The 24,494-nt window shown below is 44.3% G+C and overlaps 1 protein-coding gene across 1 annotated transcript in view; it reads left to right on the forward strand.

The window, feature by feature from the left end:
- The window catches only part of ercc5 (excision repair cross-complementation group 5), a 182,313-nt gene that overhangs the window by 137,046 nt on the left and 20,773 nt on the right, over positions 1–24,494 (forward strand). Inside the window, exons 27-30 of the mRNA XM_068034427.1 lie at positions 10,381–10,473; positions 17,722–17,782; positions 20,637–20,780; positions 23,718–23,925. Of these exons, the coding sequence (XP_067890528.1) occupies positions 10,381–10,473; positions 17,722–17,782; positions 20,637–20,780; positions 23,718–23,925 (506 nt within the window). The remainder of the gene's footprint in view (positions 1–10,380; positions 10,474–17,721; positions 17,783–20,636; positions 20,781–23,717; positions 23,926–24,494) is intronic.

Below are 24,494 nucleotides of genomic sequence, written 5' to 3' on the forward strand. Positions count from 1 at the left end.
GGTGGGACAGGTCATACCCAGAGATGGTGATGCTGGTGTCAGGGATATTGTCTGTCAGGTATGATTCAGTACGTATGACTATATCAGACTGTTGCTTGACTCGTCTGTGGGATAGCTCTCCCAATTTTTGCACAAGCACCCAGATGTTAGTACGGAGGACTTTGCAGGGTTTGCCGTTGCCACTTCTGGTGCCTAGGTCGATGCTTGGTGGTCTGTCCGGTTTCATTCCTTTTCTTAGACTTTGTAGCAGTTTGATACAACTGAGTGCCATGCTTGGTCATTTCAAAGAGCATTTAAGAGCCAGCCACATTACCGTGGGTCTGGAGTCACATGTAGGCCAGACCAGGTAAGAATGGCAGATTTCCTTCCCTGAGGGATATTAGTGAACCAGACGGGTTTTTACAACAATTGATGATGGTTTCATGGTCACCATCAGACTAGCTTTTAATTCCAGATTTATTAATTGAATTCAAATTTCATCATTTGCCGTGGTGGGATTCGCATCCATGTCCCCAGAGAATTGGCCTGGACCTCTGGATTGCTGGTCCAATGACATTGCCACTCCATGACCGCTTCCGAGGCCCAACAATCATTAGCTGCTTCATCAATGACCTTCCCTCCATCATAAGGTCAGAAGTGGGGATGTGCAATCGTCAGCGAACAATGTTCAGCACTATTTGTGATTCCTCAGATACTGAAGCAGCCAGTGTCCAGATGCAGCAACATCCTGGCTTGGGCTGATAAGTGGCAAGTAACACTCAAACCACGCAAGCGCGAGTCAATGACTATCTCAAACAAGAGAGAATCTAACCATCTCCCCTTAATGTTCAATGGCATTACCTTTGCTGAAACCCCACTATCAACATCCGGGGGGGTTACCATTGACCAGAAACTGAAGTGGACCAGCTTCATAAGTGCTGTGAGTAGATCAGAGACTAAGAATTCTGTGGTGAGTAATTCACCTGCTGTCTCCCCAATGCCTGTCCACCATCTACAAGGCACAAGTTAGGAGTGTGATGGAATACTCTCCACTTGCCTGGATGGGTGCAGCTCCAACAACACTCAAGAAGCTCAACACCATCCAGGACAAAGCAGCCTACTTGATTGGCACCCCATCCACCACCTTCAACATACACTCCCTCTACCACCAATGCACAGAGGCAGCAGTGTGTACATTCTAAAAGATGCACTGCGGCAACGCACCAAGGCTCCTTCGACAGCAAACCCACGACCTCTACCACCTAGAGGAACAAGGGCAGCAGATGCATGGGAACACCACCAGCTGGAAGTTCTCCTCCAAGTCACACACAATCCTGATTTGGAACTGTATTGCCGTTCCTTCACCATTGCTGGGTCTAAATCCTGGCGCTCCCTTCCTAAAACCGCGTGGGTTTTCGCCGGGTGCTCCGGTTTCCTCCCACAGCCAAAGACTTGCAGGTTGATAGGTAAATTGGCCATTATAAATTGCCCCTAGTATAGGTAGGTGGTAGGGGAATTGAGGGAAGGTGGGGATGTGGCAGGAATATGGGATTAATGTAGGATTAGTATAAATGGGTGGTTGATGGTCGGCACAGACTCGGTGGGCCGAAGGGCCTGTTTCAGTGCTGTATCTCTAAATATATTTTAAAAAATACTAACAATACTGTTGGTGTACCTACACCCCAGGGACTGCAGCAGTTCAAGAAGGCAGCTCACCACCACCTTCTCGAGGGCAATTGGGATGGGCAATAAATGCTGGCCTAGCCAGCGATGCCCACATCCCATGAACGAATAAATAGCCAAAAAAAGTACTGGATGTTGAATGAGCAGACTGCTAGTTGAGCAATAGTGGAGGAGTCAAGAGCGATGGTGGTGAGGTGGAGCTGGGTGTCGTCAGCAACACATGTAAACTAACGTCATGCTTTTGAATGATGCCGCCGAGAGGCAACATGTAGATGAGAAATAGGAAGGGGCCAAGGATAGATTCTTGCGTGACACCAGAGGTAACAGTGCAGGAGCAGAAAGAAAAGCTGCGTCAAGTGATACTCCAGCTCCCAATTCCATCCCAGTTAAAACCAGGTGAGAGGAGTCCCACCTAGCCAGATGACAGTGAAAAGGCATTGGAAGAGGATGGTGTGGTCAGCAGTGTCAAATGCTGCAGATAGGTCGAGAAGAACAAAGAGGGAAGATTTACCTTTGTCACAGTCACGTAGGATGCCATTTGTGACTTTGATGAGAGCAGTTTTGTACTGTGGCGGGGCAGAAATCTGATTGCAGGGATTCAAACACGGAATTCCTGGAATGATTGGCCGTGATTTGGGAGGAGACAAGAAGTTCAAGGACTTTGGAGAGGAAAAGGAGGTTGGAGATGGGAGGGTTGCCCCTTGCTTCTTTCCTGTACTACTGTCTTCTTAAAGCTCCTTCCCCTGTCCCTGCCTCCAACAATAAATGCGAGGAGCTCATGGACTTCTTTGTCACTTCAAGACTAATCGATCAGCTGCCTCTATCACGTCCCTTCCTTCCACTGGCCTACCTGGCCAAACTTCCTCTAATGCTACCCCCTGCCCTAGCCCTGAACTCGCATCTTTCTCTAGTTTCTCTCTTATCTCCCCTCATGCCCTCTCTAAGCTCATCTGAGTCCATGAGACCCAGCTGCTGCTCCCTCCTTGTCCTTCTCAACCTGTCTGCAGCCTTTGATAGTATTGACCACACCATCCTCCTGCAACACCCCTCCACTGTCATCCAGCTGGATGGGATTGCTCTCACCTAGTTCCATTTTTATCTATTTAATTGTAGTCAGTGTATCACTTGTAGTGGCTTTCTTGCTCTCGCACCGTTGCGTCTGGTATCTTTGCATTCCAGGATGATCCTGGAATAGTGAGCAGTTTTTGAAGCCAAGAGAATGATCTGATAGAGTTTTAAGTGGTCCTGCCAGATCTGGCGAGAGATGACTAAACCAGTTGTCTGCCTTGTCCTTTCAAGTCTGGTCCCACGGGCTTAAGGGAGCAGAGATGAGGGCCATACCAGGGGAACGGCTAGGGTGAGAGAGATTAATGCTTTTATTGGAGACTAGGGCATCAAAAGTGGAGGTGAGGGTATGGTTGTGGCGAATGGAGGCTAGACATTTGGGATTTTGAAAGTCAACTAATGGAAGGCCATAGTTAGTTAAGTAACAAGTCATCAATATGTGCTGAGTGGTTGGCATAGATCCTTTTGTTTGATTGACCATCTTGTTTGCTGACGTGTCATTGTTGCTGCAGCCACATATAGTTGGATTTTCCTGTGGGCGAAGCTTCTGTGTCTGAGTATTGCTGTTCTTTTGGATAGCAGTCATAGCATTCACACGTTAAAATTATTTTCCAATTGTTGCCCACATTGATAATAGCTTGGCACTAACATGTATGTGGGATATAATCCGTGGTGGAGCTACTAAGCTGCACCTGCTTTGAAAGTGGTGATAGTTTTCAACATGTTACCTTTATTGTCATTTTGAGAAGAGGTGCCGCTGAATCAATACATACATAAAGTAGTTAAATGGATCACACTGACATTTAAAAGCAGGGAATATAGAGAAGGAAGATGGGAATGGAAAGTAAAACTTTGTGCTGATAGGTTCAAAATTTGAAACTTGTTGATCCTAAATATTCAATGCCCTATTTATTTAATTCCATTCACTAATGTGAGTGAAAAGTTGGTGACTTTTTTTATTCGTTCATGGGATGTGGGCGTCGCTGACAGGGCCAGCATTTATTGCCCATCCCTAACTGCCCTCGAGAAGGTGGTGGTGAACTGCCTTCTTGAACCACTGTGGTCCATGTGGGGTAGGTACACCTACAGTGCTGTTAGGAAGGGAGTTCCAGGATTTTGCCCCAGCCACAGTAAAGGAACGGCAATATAGTTCCAAGTCAGAACTTGAAGGTGGTGGCATTCCCATGTATCTGCTGCCCTTGTCCTTCTAGGTGGTAGATGTTGCGGGTCTGGCAGGTGCTGTCTAAGGAGCCTTTGTGTGTTGCTGCAGCGCATCTTGTTGATGGTTCATACTGCTGCTGCTGTCACTGTACGTCGGTGGTGGAGGGAGTGAATGTTCGTGGATGGGGTGCCAATCCAGCGGACTGTTTTGTCCTGGATGGTGTCGAGCTTCTTGAGTGTTGTTGGAGCTGCACCCATCCAGGCAAGTGGAGAGTATTCCATCACACTCCTGACTTGTGCCTTGTAGATGGTGGACAGGCTTTGGGGAGTCGTGAGTTGAGTTACTCGCCACAGAGGATTCCCAGCCTCTGACCTCTTGTAGCCACAGTATTTATATGGCTACTCATAGAGTCATAGAGAGATACAGCACTGAAACAGACCCTTCGGCCCCCCGAGTCTGTGCTGACCGACAGCCACCCATTTATACTAATCCTACATTAATCCCATATTCCCTTACATCCCCACCTTCCCTCAATTCTCCTACCACCTACCTACACTAGGGGCAACTTACAATGGCCAATTTACCTATCCACCTGCAAGTCTTTGGCTGTGGGAGGAAACCAGAGCACCCGGCGGAAACCCACGCGGTCACAGGGAGAATTTGCAAACTCCGCACAGGCAGTACCCAGAACTGAACGCAGGTCGCTGGAGCTGTGAGGCTCCAGTGCTAACTGTGCCGCCCTTTTTCCTTTTCTTTTTTATACAGTACTGAGCTAACTATTTACAGAAACTTACTTGAGGTGTTACAGTTAGAGTCCCCCAGACTTGTAGTCACATGACTGCATCCTGGTACTTGGCTCATTTGCTTACTAAGATCTTATAGAACATAGAACATAGAACATACAGCACAGAACAGGCCCTTCGGCCCACAATGTTGTGCCGATCCTTTGTCCTCTGTCAAGGACAATTTAATCTATACCCCATCATTCTCCTTTATCCATATACCTATCCAAAAGCCTTTTGAAAGTCCCTAAAGTTTCTGACTCAACAACTTCCCCGGGCAAGGCATTCCATGCCTCGACCACTCTCTGGGTAAAGAACCTTCCCCTGACATCCCCCTTATATCTCCCACCCTTCACCTTAAATTTATGACCCCTTGTAACGCTTTGCTCCACCCGGGGAAAAAGTTTCTGACTGTCTACCCTATCTATTCCCCTGATCATCTTATAAACCTCTATCATGTCACCCCTCATCCTTCTCCTTTCTAATGAGAAGAGGCCTAGAATGTTCAGCCTTTCCTCGTAAGACTTATTCTCCATTCCAGGCAACATCCTGGTAAATCTCCTCTGCACCCTCTCCAAGGCTTCCACATCCTTCCTAAAATGAGGCGACCAGAACTGCACACAGTACTCCAAATGAGGCCTTACCAAGGTCCTGTACAGCTGCATCATCACCTCACGGCTCTTAAATTCAATCCCTCTGCTAATGAACGCTAACACCCCATATGCCTTCTTCACAGCCCTATCCACTTGAGTTGCAACTTTCAAAGATCTATGCACATAGACCCCAAGGTCTCTCTGCTCCTCCACATGCCCAAGAACCCTACCGTTAACCCAGTATTTTGCATTCATGTTTGTCCTTCCAAAATGGACGACCTCACACTTTTCAGGGTTAAACTCCATCTGCCACTTTTCAGCCCAGCACTGCAACCTATCCAAGTCCCTTTGCAGACGACAATAGCCCTCCTCGGTATCCACAACTCCACCAACCTTTGTATCATCTGCAAATTTACTGACCCACCCTTCGACTTCCTCATCCAAGTCGTTAATAAAAATCACAAACAGGAGAGGACCCAGAACTGATCCCTGCGGCACGCCACTGGTAACTGGGCTCCAGGCTGAGTATTTACCATCTAAGACCACTCTCTGCCTTCTATCAGTTAGCCAATTCTTAATCCAACTGGCCACATTCCCCACTATCCCATGCCTCCTGACTTTCTCCATAAGTCTACCATGGGGGACCTTATCAAATGCCTTACTAAAATCCATGTACACCACATCCACTGGTTTACCCTCATCCACTTGCTTGGTCACCTGCTCAAAGAATTCAATCAGGCTTGTGAGGCAAGACCTACCCCTCACAAAACCGTGCTGACTGTCCCGAATCAAGCAGTGTCTTTCCAGATGCTCAGAAATCCTATCCCTCAGCACCTTTTCCATCAACTTGCCTACCACCGAAGTAAGACTAACTGGCCTGTAATTCCCAGGGTTGTTCCTATTCCCTTTCTTGAACAGGGGCACAACATTTGCCACCCTCCAATCACCTGGTACCACCCCCGTCAACAGAGAAGATGAAAAGATCATTGCCAGCGGCTCTGCAATTTCATCCCTTGCTTCCCATAACATCCTTGGATATACCCCGTCAGGCCCGGGAGACTTGTCTATCTTCAAGTTATTCAAAAACCCCAACACATCTTCCCTCCTAACGAGCACTTCCTCGAGCTTACCAATCTGTTTCACACCGTCCTCTTCAGTAATACACCCCTTCTCATTCGTAAATACCGAAGAGAAGTACTCATTCAAAACCTCACTTATCTCTTCCGGCTCAACACACAGTCTCCCGCTATTGTCCTTGACCGGACCTACGGTCCCCCTAGTCATCCTCATATTTCTGACATACGCGTAAAAGGCCTTGGGGTTTTCTTTTATCCTACCCGCCAAGCATTTTTCATGCCCTCTCTTAGCTCTCCTAATCCCTTTCTTCAGATCCTTCCTGGCCATCTTGTATCCCTCCAGAGCTATGCCTGTGCCCTTTTTCCTCAACTTTATATACGCATCCTTCTTCTTCCTAACAAGACTCTCAACCTCTCTTGTCAACCACGGTTCCCTCACATGACCATCCCTTCCCTGTCTGACAGGGACATGCTTATCAATGGCCCCTACTATCTGCTCCTTGAAAAAGTTCCACATTTCGACCGTGCCCTTCCCTGCCAGCATATGCTCCCAACTTATGCTCCTCAGTTCCTGCCTGACAGCATCATATCTACCCTTCCCCCAATTGTAAACCTTGCCCTGTTGCACATACCTATCCCTCTCCATTACCACAGTGAATGCTACAGAATTGTGATCACTATCTCCAAAGTGCTCGCCCACCAACAGCTCTATCACTTGCCCTGGTTCATTACCTAGTACCAAATCCAATATTGCCTCCCCTCTGGTCGGGCAGTCTACATACTGAGTCAGAAAAGCTTCCTGGACATACTGCACAAACACTACCCCATCCAAACTATTCGATCTAAAGAGTTGCCAATCAATATTTGGGAAGTTGAAATCCCCCATAATTACTACCCTGTGACTTCTGCTCCTTTCCAAAATCTGTTTCCCAATCTGCTCTTCCACCTCCCTGCTGCTATTGGGGGGCCTATAGAAAACTCCCATCAAGGTGACTGCTCCTTTCCTGTTCCTGACCTCAACCCACAGTGCCTCAGTCGGCAGATCCTCCTCGAAAATTCTTTCAGCAGTTGTTACACTATTTCTAACTAACAATGCCACCCCCCCCACCTCTTTTACCACCATTCCTAATCTTATGAAAACATCTATAACCAGGTACCTCCAAAAACCATTCCTCCCCCTCACCTATCCACGTTTCAGTGATGGCCACAACATCGTAGTCCCAAGTGCCCATCCACGCCTTCAATTCACTCACCTTATTCCTGATGCTTCTTGCGTTGAAGTATACGCACTTTAACCCTTCTCCGTGCCCATCTGTCCTCTGTGACAGTGCTACCTTCCCCAATACCTCACTACACTCTTTGTCTTTCTGAGTGGACCCACTGGTCCCTGGATTACAAGTCCGGTTCCCATCCCCCTCCCAAACTAGTTTAAACCCTCCCGAACAGTACTAGCAAACCTCCCTCCCAGGATATTGGTGCCCCTCTGGTTCAGATGCAGCCCGTCCTGTTTGAACAGGTCCCATCTTCCCCAGAATGCAGTCCAATTATCCAAGAACTGGAAGCCCTCCCTCCTACACCATTCCTGCAGCCACGTGTTCAGCTGTGCTCTCTCCCTATTCCTAGCCTCACTATCACGTGGCGCCGGCAACAAACCAGAGATAACAACTCTGTCCGTCCGAGCTTTCAGCTTCCAGCCTAACTCCCTAAACTCACTTCTAACATCTGTGCCACCCTTCCTTCCTACGTCGTTGGTGCCAATGTGCACCACGACCTCTGGCTGCTCCCCCTCCCCTTTAAGGATCCTGAAGACGCGATCACAAACATCACGGACCCTGGCACCAGGGAGGCAACAAACCATCCGTGCGTCTCGCCTGCGCCCACAGAACCGCCTGTCCGTACTCCTCACCATCGAGTCCCCGATGACTAGTGCTCTCCCATTCTCCCTCCTTCCCTTCTGAGCCACAGTGCAGGACCCCGTGCCAGAGGCCCGGTCACTGCAGCCTGCCCCCGATAGGCCGTCCCCCCCAACAGTATCTAAAACTGTATACTTGTTGTTGAGGGGAACGACCACAGGAGATCCCTGCACTGACCTCTTCCCACCTCTAACTGTTACCCAGCTGCCTTTGATTTGTGGAGTAACGACCTCCGTGTAGCTTCTATCTATCAACCCCTCAGCTTCCCGAATGATCCTCAGTTCATCCAGCTCCAGCTCCAATTCCCTAACACGGTCTGATAGGAGCTGGAGACGGATGCACTTCCAGCAGGTGAAGTCGGCAGGGCCACCGGAGGTTCCCCTCACCTCGAACATTCTGCAGGAGGAGCAATACACTACACTGGCTGCCATTTCTTTTATTCAATTACCCCTTAGTTAAGTACAACTATAAATAGTTGCTACCTTCTCCTGCTGCTCCGCCGGGAAATGAGGCCGAGTCCACGGAGCTCCGCACCTTTAAGGAAAATACCTACCCAGGAGTCCTCGCTGCCGACCAGCTTCCGGTTCCTCCGGCGCCAAAAGAAACTCAAAGACAAGGAAAACAGTAAGTAAAACAGTAAGTACTTACTTTTAAAACACAGCTCCTGATGCCTTCACTCACCCACCGAAGAGTCGCTACCTTCTCCTGCTGCTCCGCCGGGAAATGAGGCCGAGTCCACGGAGCTCCGCACCTTTAAGGAAAATACCTACCCAGGAGTCCTCGCTGCCGACCAGCTTCCGGTTCCTCCGGCGCCAAAAGAAACTCAAAGACAAGGAAAACAGTAAGTAAAACAGTAAGTACTTACTTTTAAAACACAGCTCCTGATGCCTTCACTCACCCACCGAAGAGTCGCTACCTTCTCCTGCTGCTCCGCCGGGAAATGAGGCCGAGTCCACGGAGCTCCGCACCTTTAAGGAAAATACCTACCCAGGAGTCCTCGCTGCCGACCAGCTTCCGGTTCCTCCGGCGCCAAAAGAAACTCAAAGACAAGGAAAACAGTAAGTAAAACAGTAAGTACTTACTTTTAAAACACAGCTCCTGATGCCTTCACTCACCCACCGAAGAGTCGCTACCTTCTCCTGCTGCTCCGCCGGGAAATGAGGCCGAGTCCACGGAGCTCCGCACCTTTAAGGAAAATACCTACCCAGGAGTCCTCGCTGCCGACCAGCTTCCGGTTCCTCCGGCGCCAAAAGAAACTCAAAGACAAGGAAAACAGTAAGTAAAACAGTAAGTACTTACTTTTAAAACACAGCTCCTGATGCCTTCACTCACCCACCGAAGAGTCGCTACCTTCTCCTGCTGCTCCGCCGGGAAATGAGGGGATATCACTCTTAGAGTCATAGAGAGATACAGCACTGAAACAGGCCCTTACTCCAGTTCAGTTTCTGGTCAATGGTAGCTCCCAGGATATTGATAGTGGGGGATTCAATGATTGTAATGCCATTGAATGTGAAGGGGAGTTGGTTAGATTCTCTTGTTGGAGATGGACGCTTGTGTGGCACAAATCATATTTGCCACTTATCAGCCCAAGCCTGGATATTGTCCTGGTCTTGCTGCATTTCTACACGGACTGCTTCATTATCTGAGGCGTCGCGAATGGTGCTGAACATTGTGTAATCATCAGCGAACATCCCCACTTTTGACCTTATGGATTGAAGGAAGATGGGCCTAGGACACTGCCCTGAGCCACTCCTGCAGTGATGTCCTGGAGCTGAGATGATTGACCTCCAACAACCACAACCATCTTCCTTTGCGCTCCGTATGACTCCAACCAGTAGAGAGTTTTCCCCCTGATTTCCTTTGCTGCATTTTTGATAGGGCTCCTTGATGCCATATTTGGTCAACTGCCTTGATGAAGGGCAGTCACTCTCAGTTCAGCTCTTTTGTCCATGTTTGAACCAAGGCTGTAATGAGGTCAGGAGCTGAGTGGCCCTGGCAGAACCCAAACTGAGAGTTACTGAGTTATTGAACAAGAATATGTGAATCAATGTTTCTACTTGCATTTGCAAGAAATATCCTTGTTGGACATTAAAGATTTTAGAAAAGTTTTTTTTTTCTTCTCAACAGTGATGAGGTCATTCCCAGCCTTTCTCAAGTGAGAAGAGGAGAAACAGATGACATTTTTATTCTACCTTCCTTGGTAAACGAAGAGGAAAACAGGTTTGTTTTCTTTTAAAGCTCTAATCGCAATGTTGCAATCAGTATATGAATTTAGTAGATTTCTGTGTGTGCAATATATTGGGTTTGATGATCAAGTTCTGCTAAATGCTGCTTTATACTCAAGTGCTGTCACATGTTCATTGGCAGGCTTATACTGCTTGTAAGAGTATTTTGGTTTTCCCCAAAACAAAAACCATCATTGTTATGCCTACATACCATTAAATTCAATGTTTTCGGGCTGACCTTCCCAACCCTTTCCATCAAGGAATTCCCAATTCTTTGAAGAAGTAACAAAGAGTAGACAAGAGTAATGCAGTAGATATAATGTATTTGGATTTCCAGAAGGCCTCCGATTGAAGTATCATGACTAACCTCAGAACGTGTGGAGACAGGGAACAAGTACCAGAATGGATAGCAAGCTGACAAAACAAAGTAGTAGAGTTGAGGTTCAGGGTAGTTGCTCAGACTGGCAAAAGGTGGGAACAGTTGTTCCACAGGGATAGGTGCAGGAGCCATTGTTCACAATTTACATGAATGATTTGGACTTGGGAATCGTAAGTAAAATTTCAACATTTGCAGACGGCACCAAATTGAGGATTCTAGTTAATACAGTGGAGAATGTGGCAATATACAAGAAGGCATTAATAGACTTACACAATGGGGTGTAATTGTCAAATTAATTGCAATATAGATCAGTGTGAGATGATGCATTTTTGTAGAAAGAATAAGGTGGACGCATACTTGGATAACAGTCTGAAATGGGTTGAAGAGCAAAGGAATCCAGGGTACAACTATACAGATCACTAAAAGCAGTGATGTAGGTTAATAAGGTCACAAAAAAAGCAAACCAAGCATTGGGGTTCAAAAGAGATCATGCTTTATAAATCACTGGTTATGCCTCATCAGGAGTATTGTGGACAATTCTAGCATCACATTTCAGTAAAGGCCTTTGAAAGGATACAGAGGAAATTTGCCAGGATGTTACCAGGGATGAAGGACTTTATTTGAGGAGAGGCAAGAAAAGTTAGGACTGTTCTCCTTGGAATAAAGATTATTAAGAGGTGACCATATAGAGATTTCAAGATGATACATTTTGAAAGAGTAGGTAGAGAAGCGCTATTTCCTCTGGCAAGTGGGTTAGATCCTGAGGTCCTAGAATTAAAATAATTGGCAAAAGATCTAGAGGGGCATACAGAGAAATGATTTCACTCCAAGGTCATTGGAATCTGGACCTGTATATACCTTTAAAAAGTGGTGGAAGCTGTTTCCATAAATAATTTTAAAATTGAATCATCAAATGAGGCCATATGGGTGGAAGATCAGAAATAAAGAGGCCAGCCACACTACTAGGAGTGTACTATAGACCCCCAAATAGTGAGAGGGAGATAGAGGAACAAATATGTAGGCATATTTCTGAGTGTAAAAACTATAGGGCAATAATAGTCGGGGATTTCAACTACCCTAATATCAACTGGGATACAAACAGTGTGATGGGCATAGAGGGCACAAAATTCTTGAACTGCATTCAAGAGAACTTATTTGGCCAGCACGTAACATGCCCAATGAGAAGGGGCACAAGTCTAGGTTTAGTCTTCAGTAATGAAGCTGGGCAAGTAGGTGAAGTAGCAGTGGTGACCATTTTTGAGATAGTGATCATAATACAGCTGGTTTTAGCATAGCATGAAAAAGGACAAAGATAAGACGGGAGTTAAAGGTCTAAATTGGGCGAAGGCAAATTTTACGAAACTGAGAAGCGATCTGGCGAAAGTGGATTGGATACAGCTACTGGAAGAAAAATCAGAGGCAAACTAGTGGGAGGCATTCAAAAGCGAAATTCTACAGGCACAGTGTAGCCATGTCCCCACAAAGATAAAGGGTGGTACGGCTAAATCTAGAGCCCCCTGGTTATCTAGAGGCTTACATGGTATGTTGAAGCAGAAAAAGAAAGCTTATGATGATCACAAAAACTTAATACTTTTGAAAGCCTAGAGGAGTATAGAAAGTGCAGGGGTGAAGTGAAAAAGGAAATTAGAAAAGCAAAGAGAGAACATGAAAAATTACTGGCAGGTAAAATCGAGGAAAACCCAAAGGTATTTTATCAGTACATTAAGAGCAAGAGGATAACTAAGGAAAGGGTAGGGCATATCAGAGATGTACAAGGGAACTTATGCGTGGATGCAGATGATGTGGGCAGGGTTCTTAATATTTTCACCAAGGAGAGGGATGGTGCAGACATTGTAGTAAAAGAGGAGGAGTGTGAAATAATAGATACGATTTGCATATTAAGAGAGGAAGTACTAGAGGGTGTGACATCCTTGAAAGTGGATAAGTCACCAGAGCTGAATGGGTTGCATCCCATGGTAAAGAAAGCCAGGGAGGAAATAGCGGATGTGCTGAGGATCATCTTCAAATCCTCACTGGATACGGACGAGGTGCCAGAGGATTGGAGGTCTGCGAATGTTATATGATTGTTTAAAAAGGGTGCGAGGGATAGGCCAAATTATTATAGGCCGGTCAGTCTGACCTCGGTGGTGGGTAAATTATTAGAATCAATTCTGAGGAACAGGATAAACTGCCACTTAGAAAGGCATAGACTGATCAGGGATAGTCAGCATGGATTTGTTGAGGGAAGGTCATGTCTTACTAACTTAATTGAATTCTTTGACGAAGTAACCAGGAGGATTGATGAGGGTAGTACAGTGGATGTGGTCTACATGGATTTTAGTAAGGCATTTGACAATGTCCCACATGGCAGACTGGTCAGTAAAATGAAAGCCCTTGGGATACAGAGGAATGTGGCAGGTTAGATCCAGAATTGGCTCAGTGACAGGAAGCAAAGGATAGTAGTTGACAGATGTTTTTGTGAATGGAAAGCAGTTTCCAGTGGCATTCCACAGGGCTCAGTGTTGGATCCCTTGCTGTTTGAAGTCCAAATCATTAATATATACCACAATGTGGGAGGCATGATTGGGAAATTTGCTGATGAAACAAAAATTGGCCCTGTAGTTGATAATGAAGAGGATGGCTGTAGGCTCCAGAAAGATATCCATGTTTGGTTGAGTGAGCGAAAAAGTGGCAAATGGGATTTAATCCAGAAAAGTGTGAGGTGACTCACTTGGGGAAGGCAAACAAAGCAAGGGAACACACAATAAACGGGAGGATATTGAGAGGGGTAGAAGAAGTGAGAGACCTTGGAGTGCATGTCCACAGGTCCCTGAAGGTGGCAGGACAGGTAGATATAGTGGTGAAGAAGGCATATAGAATGCTATCCTTTATTGGCTGAGGTATAGAATACAAAAGCAGGGATGTAATGCTGGAACTGTATAAAATGCTGGTTAGATCACAGTTGGAGTATTGCGTACAGTTCTGGTCGTCACATTACAGAAAGGACATAATTGCTCTGGAGAGAGTACAGAGGAGATTTACAAAAATGTTGCCAGGGCTCGAAAGTTGCAGCTATGAGGAAAAATTGGATAGGCTAGGGTTGTTTTCCTTAGAAGAGGAGGCTGAGAGGTGACTTAATAGAGGTGTACAAAATTATGAGAGGCATAGATAGAGTAGACAGGAAGGACCTGTTTCCCCTAGCGGAGAGGTCAATTACCAGGGGGCACAGATTTAAGGTGATTGGTAGAAGGATTAGAATTGACATGAGGAAAAATGTTTTCACCCAGAGGGTGGTGGGTGTCTGGAATTCACTGCCCGGCTCGGTGGTGGAGACAGAAACCCTCAGTTCTTTTAAAAGGTACCTGGACATGCACCTGAAGTGCTGTAACCGGCAAGGCTATGGACCAGGTGCTGGAAGGTGGGATTAGATTGGGTGGCTGAGTGGCCTCCTTCTGTGCCGTAATTTTTCTATGGTTCTATAGAGACTGTTAGGGCCACATGGTGTAATGTGGGTGCTTCCCACTGTTCAACTCTGCACCTGACTGCAGCAAGTGTTTTGCTATTAGGGTTTAAGCCTATAGTGTTTTATTTTTCAAATAAACAGACAGCGACAGGTTTTCTTGTAGGTTTAAAAAGAAAACAGAAAATTAAGAGTTTATTGATCAATACGCCTTATCCCAAAATTGTTGTAACTGCATCCACTCACACATTTTCTCACGCACACACCACACACATGCACACCCCATACACGCGGCCAAAGGGATAGATGGAGAAGGGCAAAAACAGAAAGTGATTTTTATTGGGGAGGGCGGGGGGGTCACGATCAGCTGTTGAATTCTCTTGGAAATCAGGTTCTCAATGGGTGCAGGCCTGAGATGATTGTAGATTTCTCTCTTGATTGAAAGTTCAGTTGAAAGCGGTGGATCACTTCTAGTTCAATGCTGTCTAATGTAGATGTAGGATTCTGCAGCAGGGCATGTGCCTTCTGGTTTGCTGGAAAACAAATTGCTGGATGTTGCTTCCCTGTGTTTCCCTTGGCTCGCTCTCTCTTTAGGCTGCCTTTTTTTCAAGGTAAAGCTGTGTTACTTCTTACCTCCTGACAGGAAATGTTCTGATCTCTTCCCCATGGTAATCGCCCAATGGCCCAGGACATGGCTATATCACGCCTTCTATGTTTCAGAAGATGATCAATTCTGGAATGCTTTTGGATGGGTGCAATTGATACCTCTTGGCTTTGAAGATTTGTCCTTTGTCTTTGTCAGATTGAATACACAAATGTCAATACCTTTTTTCTCAGTAGCCATTTTGAACCATTGTCCATTTAAAAAAAAATAAAAGTTCATTTTAAAAGACAAAGTCAGTTTTTCATAACTCTTCAGAGTTGATCCATAATTTGTATCATCACACTTCCGATGTATGTGTCACCGCCCCCCAAAAAGGGGGAAAATGAAATTCCTTGGATTTCATTTTTTATGGGTTTTTTTGGGTTTAGAAAGAGGGGGGAAAAGAAACATTAAGAAAGTATAGACTCACAGCACTGTACGTGTTCATTTCATTCACTCCTCCATCCTACAGCTGCTGCAGCTGACGTTGCTTGTAGCAGCCATTTCAGGTTCAATTTGAAGTTTTTTATCCTCTTTCCTTCGGATGAGGTACCATTAAGAAAGTGCATTTCTTTTGGTTAGCTTTTGTCAAATAGGGTTGTAGTTTCTCTCTCACTAGTTTGTATTACTTTAGGAACATTAATCTCCAAGAACATGTGATTGTTGGTGAAGCTTGCAGTATGTAAATTTCTGTTACTGCTTGTTGCAAGGTTTCCTGTCTGTACCAGCTTTTACCCCTTAACTACTGCTTCCAGAATACATGGTGTTTGCCATTCAGGTTCTGGCACATTGATGGTTCTTATTTCTAAGGTGATAGTGGGTGATGCATTGTTTTTTAGCCCCTGTGAGACATCTGAGATTTCTTCCTGCCCCTTGTTCTTGCCGAGTTCTGAATCTAAATTGTTGGGTTTGATTAGTTTGGATTTGGAACCTGATCGTTTGATTCTTCAGTGGGTAGATCCACACTGACCTCACTTTTAGTTTTCACAGGTGTGTTTCACTTTAGGGCATGTTACCTTCCCTTTCTCTTTTACTTCAGAGGTGGGTGTTTCCCTAATCTGCCCATTTCCTCTGGGACATTACTTCTCACAGGTGGTTGTCCAGCTTCCACTGTACTCCCCTGTGGCATGTCAACTAGGTGAGGCATCTCCCTCATGCTTGGCTTCCTTGTTTCAGAACTTTCCTTGTCCCTATTCAAATCTTTGAAAAAAAGTTTCCGCTAACCATATCTCTGGTGCTTTTCCTTCAATATTTGTGGCTTTTATCTTAGCTTCTTTAAATCTTTTTGACTGTCTCAGAGCCAGATGAAGTTAAAAGGGCCCAATCATCTCCTCTGGAATTTTCGGGACTCCCCCAGCCGTCTGCAGCTGTATAGGGTTTTGCTTTTTCCCCTTAGTTTCTCCAGTCTCCATGGACTGTTCTGGACCCTCAGGGTACTTTTTGTGCTTCCTGCCAAGTCATTGCCCAGCAATAGGTCTTACTCATCGCCCCCACCCCCCACATTGGTAAACTCAGAATGATTTCAACTGTCACTATCCTGGTAACCAACGTACTCTGTGTAGGTAAATCCTAACTAAGGGAACCTTCAAGCATTTGCCAGTAAGCCCTTTTACTAATACTGTGGTATTTGTTCTGTTTTCCGTTGGCATTTCTGTCAGTTTGGCTGCCAGTAGCATATGAAAACAACTGGTATCTTGTCTGGTGCCTGAGACACAAAAGGATTCGTTTTTCCTTTGTCTTCAGAGTTGGTCCATCGTTTGTGTCATTGCACTTCTGATGTGTGTGACCATACACTGAAGAAGGTGAAATAAAGATTCAAAAGGATGATATCAGGACTGAGAGAATATACTTATCAAGAAAGGCTAACATGCTGGGGCTCTTTTCTCTCAAAGAGAAAGCTAAGAGGTACCTTAGGTGATAGGATTTGATATCCACTTGTGGGTGAGTCCAAAACTAAGGATCATAAATATAAGATAGTCACTACTAAATCTGTTAGGGAATTGGAGAACAATTTTACCCACAGAGTGGTCAGGATATGAAATGTGCTACAAAAATGTTGAAGTTGAGGCAAATCGCATAGATATATTTAAGGGGAAGCTAGATAATCCCATAAAGAAGAAAGGAAGTATAAGGATATGGAAATAGGGTGAGAGGCAACTCGAGTGGCAAATAAAGGCACATATAGATTTGTTGGACTGAATGACCTGTTTCTGTGCCGTAGACTCTGTGTGTAGCCTCATGGTGGGTAGAAACCTTTTTGCCACGTCTTGGTAAGGAGGAGGTATTCCTGGCTTCTCACCACCTCTTCCTGAGCTATTCCTGGGAGAGCTCCCTTGCACAAGGCCATCCAAAGAAACTTGGCATTGTGTCCTTCCCAACGCTTGCCAAACTGGAGGGTCTGGAAGTGTCTTCAAGAAGGACCCTCACCCCCTGACGCAAACATGCAGTGGGAAGACTGATATGCCTGTACATTTCCCATTTCCTTTACTTGCATTAGCTCCAGCCATGAGCTGGCAAGCTTCAGGAGCATTCTGTGTCCATGTCAATGGTCTAAGCACACAATCCCAGAAATGGAGCAACACACTTCAGATGTTCTATTCCTGCCCAGTGCCAAGGTGGGGACGGCAGGAAAACCTGCCTGTTTTTAGTTTTACCTTTTATTTTATTTTGCCATTGGATGTTAACTTGATGAGATTTGCTATTAAGAGGATATTTAAATCCATATATACTTTTCAGATAAGTAATCGTTTACTGTTTTTAGTTCAGAAGAAGAGGCAGAAAAGGAATGGGAAGAACGGATGAAAAATGAGAAACTTTTCCAGGTGAAGTATCTGCAATGATTTTGTGTGTGTGACAGTGTGTCATGGAATTGGCCATCATGTCTGGGGATACATTGCTTTGTAACATGGGCTTTCCAAGCTCCAACAGCAGTCTTCCCAACCACGCCACAGTAAATGACATAGCACTATTGATCAAAAGCACTCTCCTCCAAAACTCCCAAAAACTGAACTATCCGTGAAGAGTAAAACAAGCACCAGCCTCCAGGATCCACAATATCACAAGTTCATTTAAGATCTTTGTGTTGGAACATTTTGCCTTTACTTCACCAACAGCAGTAATTCTAGTAGACTGGTAGTGAAGTGGGTACATGTAGTTGGTCAAGAATTTATGCGTGCAATGTGAGACCAGACGTCTGATCGAGTTTTAATGGGCTGTAAGTTTGGAAGTTTAGTTGTGTAGAGTATGCAAGGAGTGTTGGCATCATGTGCTTAAGAAAAATCTCCTGGATCAATGTGGGAGATGGGCTCATTGGTTACTTTGACCAGTTTTATTTGGTGCATTTTATTTTTTCTAGTGGACTGCGCTGTGTGGTCAGGTCATACCCATTTTCTGGTTTCCTACATTACAACAATGGCTACATTTCAAAAGTACTTCATTGGCTGTAAAGCGCTTTGGAATGTCTGGTGGGTGTTCTTGAAAAATGTATTTTACATATATATATATTATATATATTTGAGATGTCTATATTGACGTCATTAAATTTTACAAAAGCAAATCTCAGCAATACTCAGCAGGTCAATGAGCGTCTGTGGAGAAGGAAAGAGAGTAACATTTCAAATCAATGATTTTTAAAAAAGGGAGATATTCGAGGTGTACAGCTTTTTAAGCAAGTGTAGAGCAGGTAGGTTGTGCCTCACAAACCTTATTGAGTTTTTCGAGAAGGTGACCAAACAGGTGGATGAGGGTAAAGCAGTGGATGTGGTGTATATGGATTTCAGTAAGGCGTTTGATAAGGTTCCCCACGGTAGGCTATTGCAGAAAATACGGAAGTATGGGGTTGAAGATGATTTAGAGCTTTGGATCAGAAATTGGCTAGCTGAAAGAAGACAGAGGGTGGTGGTTGATGGCAAATGTTCATCCTGGAGTTTAGTTACTAGTGGTGTACCGCAAGGATCTGTTTTGGGGCCACTGCTGTTTGTCATTTTTATAAATGACCTGGAAGAGGGTGTAGAAGGGTGGGTTAGTAAATTTGCGGATGACACTAAGGTCGGTGGAGTTGTGGATAGTGCCGAAGGATGTTGTAGGGTACAGAGGGACATAGATAGGCTGCAGAGCTGGGCTGAGAGATGGCAAATGGAGTTTAATGTGGAAAAGTGTGAGGTGATTCACTTTGGAAGGAGTAACAGGAATGCAGAGTACTGGGCTAATGGGAAGATTCTTGGTAGTGTAGATGAACAGAGAGATCTTGGTGTCCAGGTGCATAAATCCCTGAAGGTTGCTACCCAGGTTAATAGGGCTGTTAAGAAGGCATATGGTGTGTTAGCTTTTATTAGTAGGGGGATCGAGTTTCGGAGCCACGAGGTCATGCTGCAGCTGTACAAAACTCTGGTGAGACCGCACCTGGAGTATTGCGTGCAGTTCTGGTCACCGCATTATAGGAAGGATGTGGAAGCTATGGAAAGGGTGCAGAGGAGATTTACTAGGATGTTGCCTGGTATGGAGGGAAGGTCTTACGAGGAAAGGCTGAGGGACTTGAGGTTGTTTTCGTTGGAGAGAAGGAGGAGGAGAGGTGACTTAATAGAGACATATAAGATAATCAGAGGGTTAGATAGGGTGGATAGTGAGAGTCTTTTTCCTCGGATGGTGATGGCAAACACGAGGGGACATAGCTTTAAGTTGAGGGGTGATAGATATAGGACAGATGTCAGAGGTAGTTTCTTTACTCAGAGAGTAGTAGGGGCGTGGAACGCCCTGCCTGCAACAGTAGTAGACTCGCCAACTTTAAGGGCATTTAAGTGGTCATTGGATAGACATATGGATGAAAATGGAATAGTGTAGGTCAGATGGTTTCACAGGTCGGCGCAACATCGAGGGCCGAAGGGCCTGTACTGCGCTGTAATGTTCTAATTGACCTTCCCCACCTCCGACAGATTGGTGAATAATGATGATTTCACTGGGATAAAGGTTGTACTAATCAGCCGTTGAGGAAGTAAGACTGAAATGTCTTAATGAATGTTCTCTCAAAAGGAGATCTCACTGATGCGACATTTATAAGGCAAAATAAATTGAATATAAATTGTTATCATGTAGATATGCCAATGATTTTGTGTCAGTCCATGTGCAATGATCTGTACTTTAAGGAAACCGAAGTGCTTTACAAGCCTTTCTTACATAATGTGTTTTTAAAAAAAAAATCTTTTGCACATTGTCCAGCTGACAAAAACCTGAAAATAAAGCAAATGTGAGGAAAACCAAAGCATGTCATGTATCTCTGCCCTGAACAGTCGATGAGTTTACTCCTCTTGCTGATACTGATGCTGCTTGTATCCTTTTCCTACAAAAAATTTTCCAACTACTGCCAGAGTCCTCCTCCAATCGCAGTTCTCCTCCAAATTCTCTTTTTTTTTTCCCCCAGATTTTTTTATTAGGTTACTATTCTTCAGCTGGCAAGTTTTTGAAAAGCAGCAAAATGCAAGAAGAGCCATATATGAGAGGCTCTCCCTAAACAGCTATTCAATGTACGTCCCTCGCTTGTTGTTTCCTACAATGCAATCCTCTGATCGCTTGGCTAGCACAAATTCTCAGGAATAATCAAACTTCTACTGTACCTTATTTTTTACATAATGAAAGGTGACAAATAATGCTTTTTAATTTATTTTTTTCTTTTCCATTTAGAATACATTTCTTGAGAATCCTCATTCTGTAGACATTGAGTCAGAGGACTTTGCTAGTTTACCTCCAGAAGTAAGACATGAAATCCTGACGGACCTCAAAGAATTCACCAAACGTCGAAGAAGTCTATTGCAGACCATGCCTCAGGTATGTTCATTGTTTCATAGTGGCAAGAATTGTTACAGTTGAGATTTATTCAGAGATTAGTTTGTATATTTATGCTTTATTCTATCTTAAAGCATGAAAACTTTATGAATTATTAAATGAACAAGTCACAATTTTGAAAAAATCCAGTTAATTTTTTGCCATAAATTTACAGTAATTTGGTTGTATTCATTAATCTGTTAATACGGATGGCACCATGCGTCAGTGTGCGGAGCATATGGCAAGCAGTTAAGGGAGAGCTTCACAAGACTCCAGAACAGAGGAGTGGAGCCTTAGTAGTAGTGAATACAGGTTGAAAACTCAAGGCTGTAATGTAACAGATTTATCTCTGACCTGTGCTTGCCACTAATCAGGCTCCATGCTGATGGCATAGTTCTGTAACATTGCCCTCTAGTGTCAGGACTGTTCATCCTGTCGCTCTAATGATCTGATAAATTGGAGCTCATCCTGTTTGTGCAAACATGTACCCAAAACTGAATGCAGCTAGACCAGTAACATTTTTAACATGTTCCACCAAGATGCTGAGATACCATGTAACACTACAATAGTGCTACAGAAAGCTATTACTACTATAATACCTAGGATGTTATGATATATACTTAAAAAATTTAAAGACACAGACTTCTCATTTTTACTCTTCCTCTGTTCCATATTAGCATACACTTTTTTATAAATAGTCATTTGGTAGTACAGAACTTGAGTATTGCTGAAAAAAAGACATGCTGTTGAAGCTTTTCATCTAGCACTCATCAGGACAGAAACAAGAATGCCAAATTTCAAAGGGCGCAACAATTTATACTGCATGAGAAAAAGGTTGGCAAGTCGACTCTGGTTGTGATGTTGTCATGGAGAATGCACCAGGGAACTATTGTTTCCCCATGCTTTTGTTAATTCAAAAAGGCGCAAAGCCTGGACATGTTCCCTTTGCCTGCAGAGGACAGGTCCTTGCGTATGAACATATGTTGCTTCAAGCAAGCGTAAGTGAGTCACATTGCAGGCCCGACTGATAATCTTAAATTGGTTGTGGGTGTAATTCTTAGCACACTTTGGACTGCACTTACTGAATAATCCCATCACAGAATCACATCTAACGTTAGACATTGTGTTCTGAGTTTTGCAAGTATGGGCTGGTTGAGTATGGTCAGTACTATTGCTAACAGCCAAAGGGACGTGCTATTTGATATGATCCGCCAGTCGTTGGGACATACGGCCTACTTACCTGGCATTGCATTGGCACTGGAACTCATATACCACATTACTCATTTGTGTGGTAGGCAGAATATCTTTTGACTTAATGGCAGAATCCTGTTAATGTGTTACTACTGCATAGTAGCAGTGTGAAACGGCTAGCTTCACCTGTTGCTCAAAAATTTGAGAAACCTTATCCTTCCAAGGTAATTTGAGGTAGACTGGGCACTTTTCAGGCTCAAAAGTGATTTTTAGATGTTCCATTCCTTACGACAGCAATTTTCATTTATTTAGTGACCATAATGTAGAGATGTGTTGCCAAACGAAATGTGACACCAAACCATATTGGGGGATATTGGGACAGATGACCAAAAGCTTGGTCAAAGAGGTAGGTTTTCAAGGAGCATCTTAAAAGAGGAGGGAAAGATGAAGAGGTTTAGGGAGGGAATTCCAGAGTTTGGGGCCTAGGCAGTTGAAAGCATGGCTGCCAGTGTTTTAGTTTTAGTTTCAGAGATACAGCACTGAAACAGGCCCTTCGGCCCACCGAGTCTGTGCCGACCATCAACCACCTATTTATACTAATCCTACACTAATTCCATATTTCTACCACATCCCCACCTGTCCCTATATTTCCCTACCACCTACCTATACTAGGGGCAATTTATAATGGCCAATTAACCTATCAACCAGCAAGTCTTTGGCATGTGGGAGGAATCCGGAGCACCCGGAGGAAACCCACACAGACACAGGGAGAACTTGCAAACTCCACACAGGCAGTATCCAGAATTTAACCCGGGTCGCTGGAGCTGTGAGGCTGCAGTGCTAACCACTGCGCCACTGTGCCGCCCAGTGGTGGAGCAATTTAAAATTGGGGATATGCAAGAGGCCAGAATTGGAAGAGCACAGATATCTGAGGGCTGTAAGGCAGGAGGAGATTACAGGGATAGGGAGGGTGAGCCATGGAGGGCTTTATGGAAAAAAAAATGAGCATTTTAAAATTGAGGGATTTCTGGACTGGGAGACAATGTAGGCCAACGAACACAGGTGACAGGACTTTGTGCAAGTTAGGATATGGGCAGTAGATAGATGAGCTCAAGTTTATGCAGGGAGGCCGGCCAGGAGAGCATTGAAATACTGAAGACTAGAGGTAACAAAGGCATGGATAAGGATTTCAGTAGCAGATGAGCTGAAGCAGGACAGAGTCGGGCAATGTTACAGAGGTGGAAGTAGATGGTCTTGGTGCGGTTATGTTGTCAGAAGCTCATCTTAGAGTCATATATGACATCATGCTTGTGAATGGTCTGGTTCAGCCTCAGCCAGTTGCCAGGGAGAAGAATGTTGTCTGTGGCTAGGGAACAGAGTTTGTGGGAGGGACTGAAAGCAATGGCTTCGGTCTTCCCAATATTTAGTTGGAGTTATGGGTACCATTCTCTATACGTTATCTAGGTACTTTATAATCAGAGCTTGTATTTTATGTTATGAGGCTGTTGCATTATGACTGCCATATCTTTATGCGATTAAATAGGGTTCCACCAGCCTGACAATGGAGACAATAAATAGCTGACTGGCTGACAGAGTATTGCAGGAAAATAGTGCTTTTCTTAACACACAATTCACATAATTAATTACTTATATCAGCTATTGACTTGAAAGGTAACAATTCTTTAAGTTAAGGTGTATCTTATGCCTAAGCACAAATTTGTTTTAATAAGACTTGGTACTTTTTCAAAGGAGTCTACAGATTTTTCCCAGTACCAGCTGTCAGGTCTCCTTAAACGCAACAGACTTAACCAACACATTGAAGGCATCCAGAAAGAGATGAACAAACAATACTGTGGGCAAATTCAAATGGAGTGTAATAATGAGGGGGGATTCATAAAGGACGTGGAAACTAGGCGGCTTGTATCAGAAGATGCTTCACACTATATTCTGATAAAAGGTACAGTGAGTACAATTATACAAGCAAGTGCTTACCATGTATCACTAATGGGCTTTAATATTTTTAATTAAATTGTATTTACATTACTGCCTCATGTATGTTGTCCATTTCATTCAAAGCTTTAGTAGCAGCTCTCTCCAAGTAAAGTTATTTTTCTGCTTCTGTAGTAGAGCAAAAATACATGAGGAACATTTCAGGCTTACTTAGTGTCATCAGTAAAGTTAAAGATGATTAGGAAACAGCACCTTTTTAATCCCTCCCATGTATTTATTGTTACCTTATTTTTCCTTTTGGCGCCGTTCTTCACTCATTTGACAATGTTCAATTTTCATGTATTGAAATTTATACAAAAGTGCATTGCACTAAGATTTGTAATATGTTCGTCAGTTTTATACAAACAATAAGGAAAATACACACGGCATCCTTTCAGCAGATATTTTCTCCAAGTCTTTTACTTTGCTGAAATTATCCCTTTTTTATTGAAAAAAAAATTAATCCCTACTTTGCAAAAGTTTTAAGTTTACTAGTGGCATTTGATACTAGCAATTTTCAAATGGAAGGGCTTTTCC

This window comes from Heterodontus francisci, chromosome 6 (assembly GCF_036365525.1).
Source record: "Heterodontus francisci isolate sHetFra1 chromosome 6, sHetFra1.hap1, whole genome shotgun sequence".
Classification (NCBI taxonomy): domain Eukaryota; kingdom Metazoa; phylum Chordata; class Chondrichthyes; order Heterodontiformes; family Heterodontidae; genus Heterodontus; species Heterodontus francisci.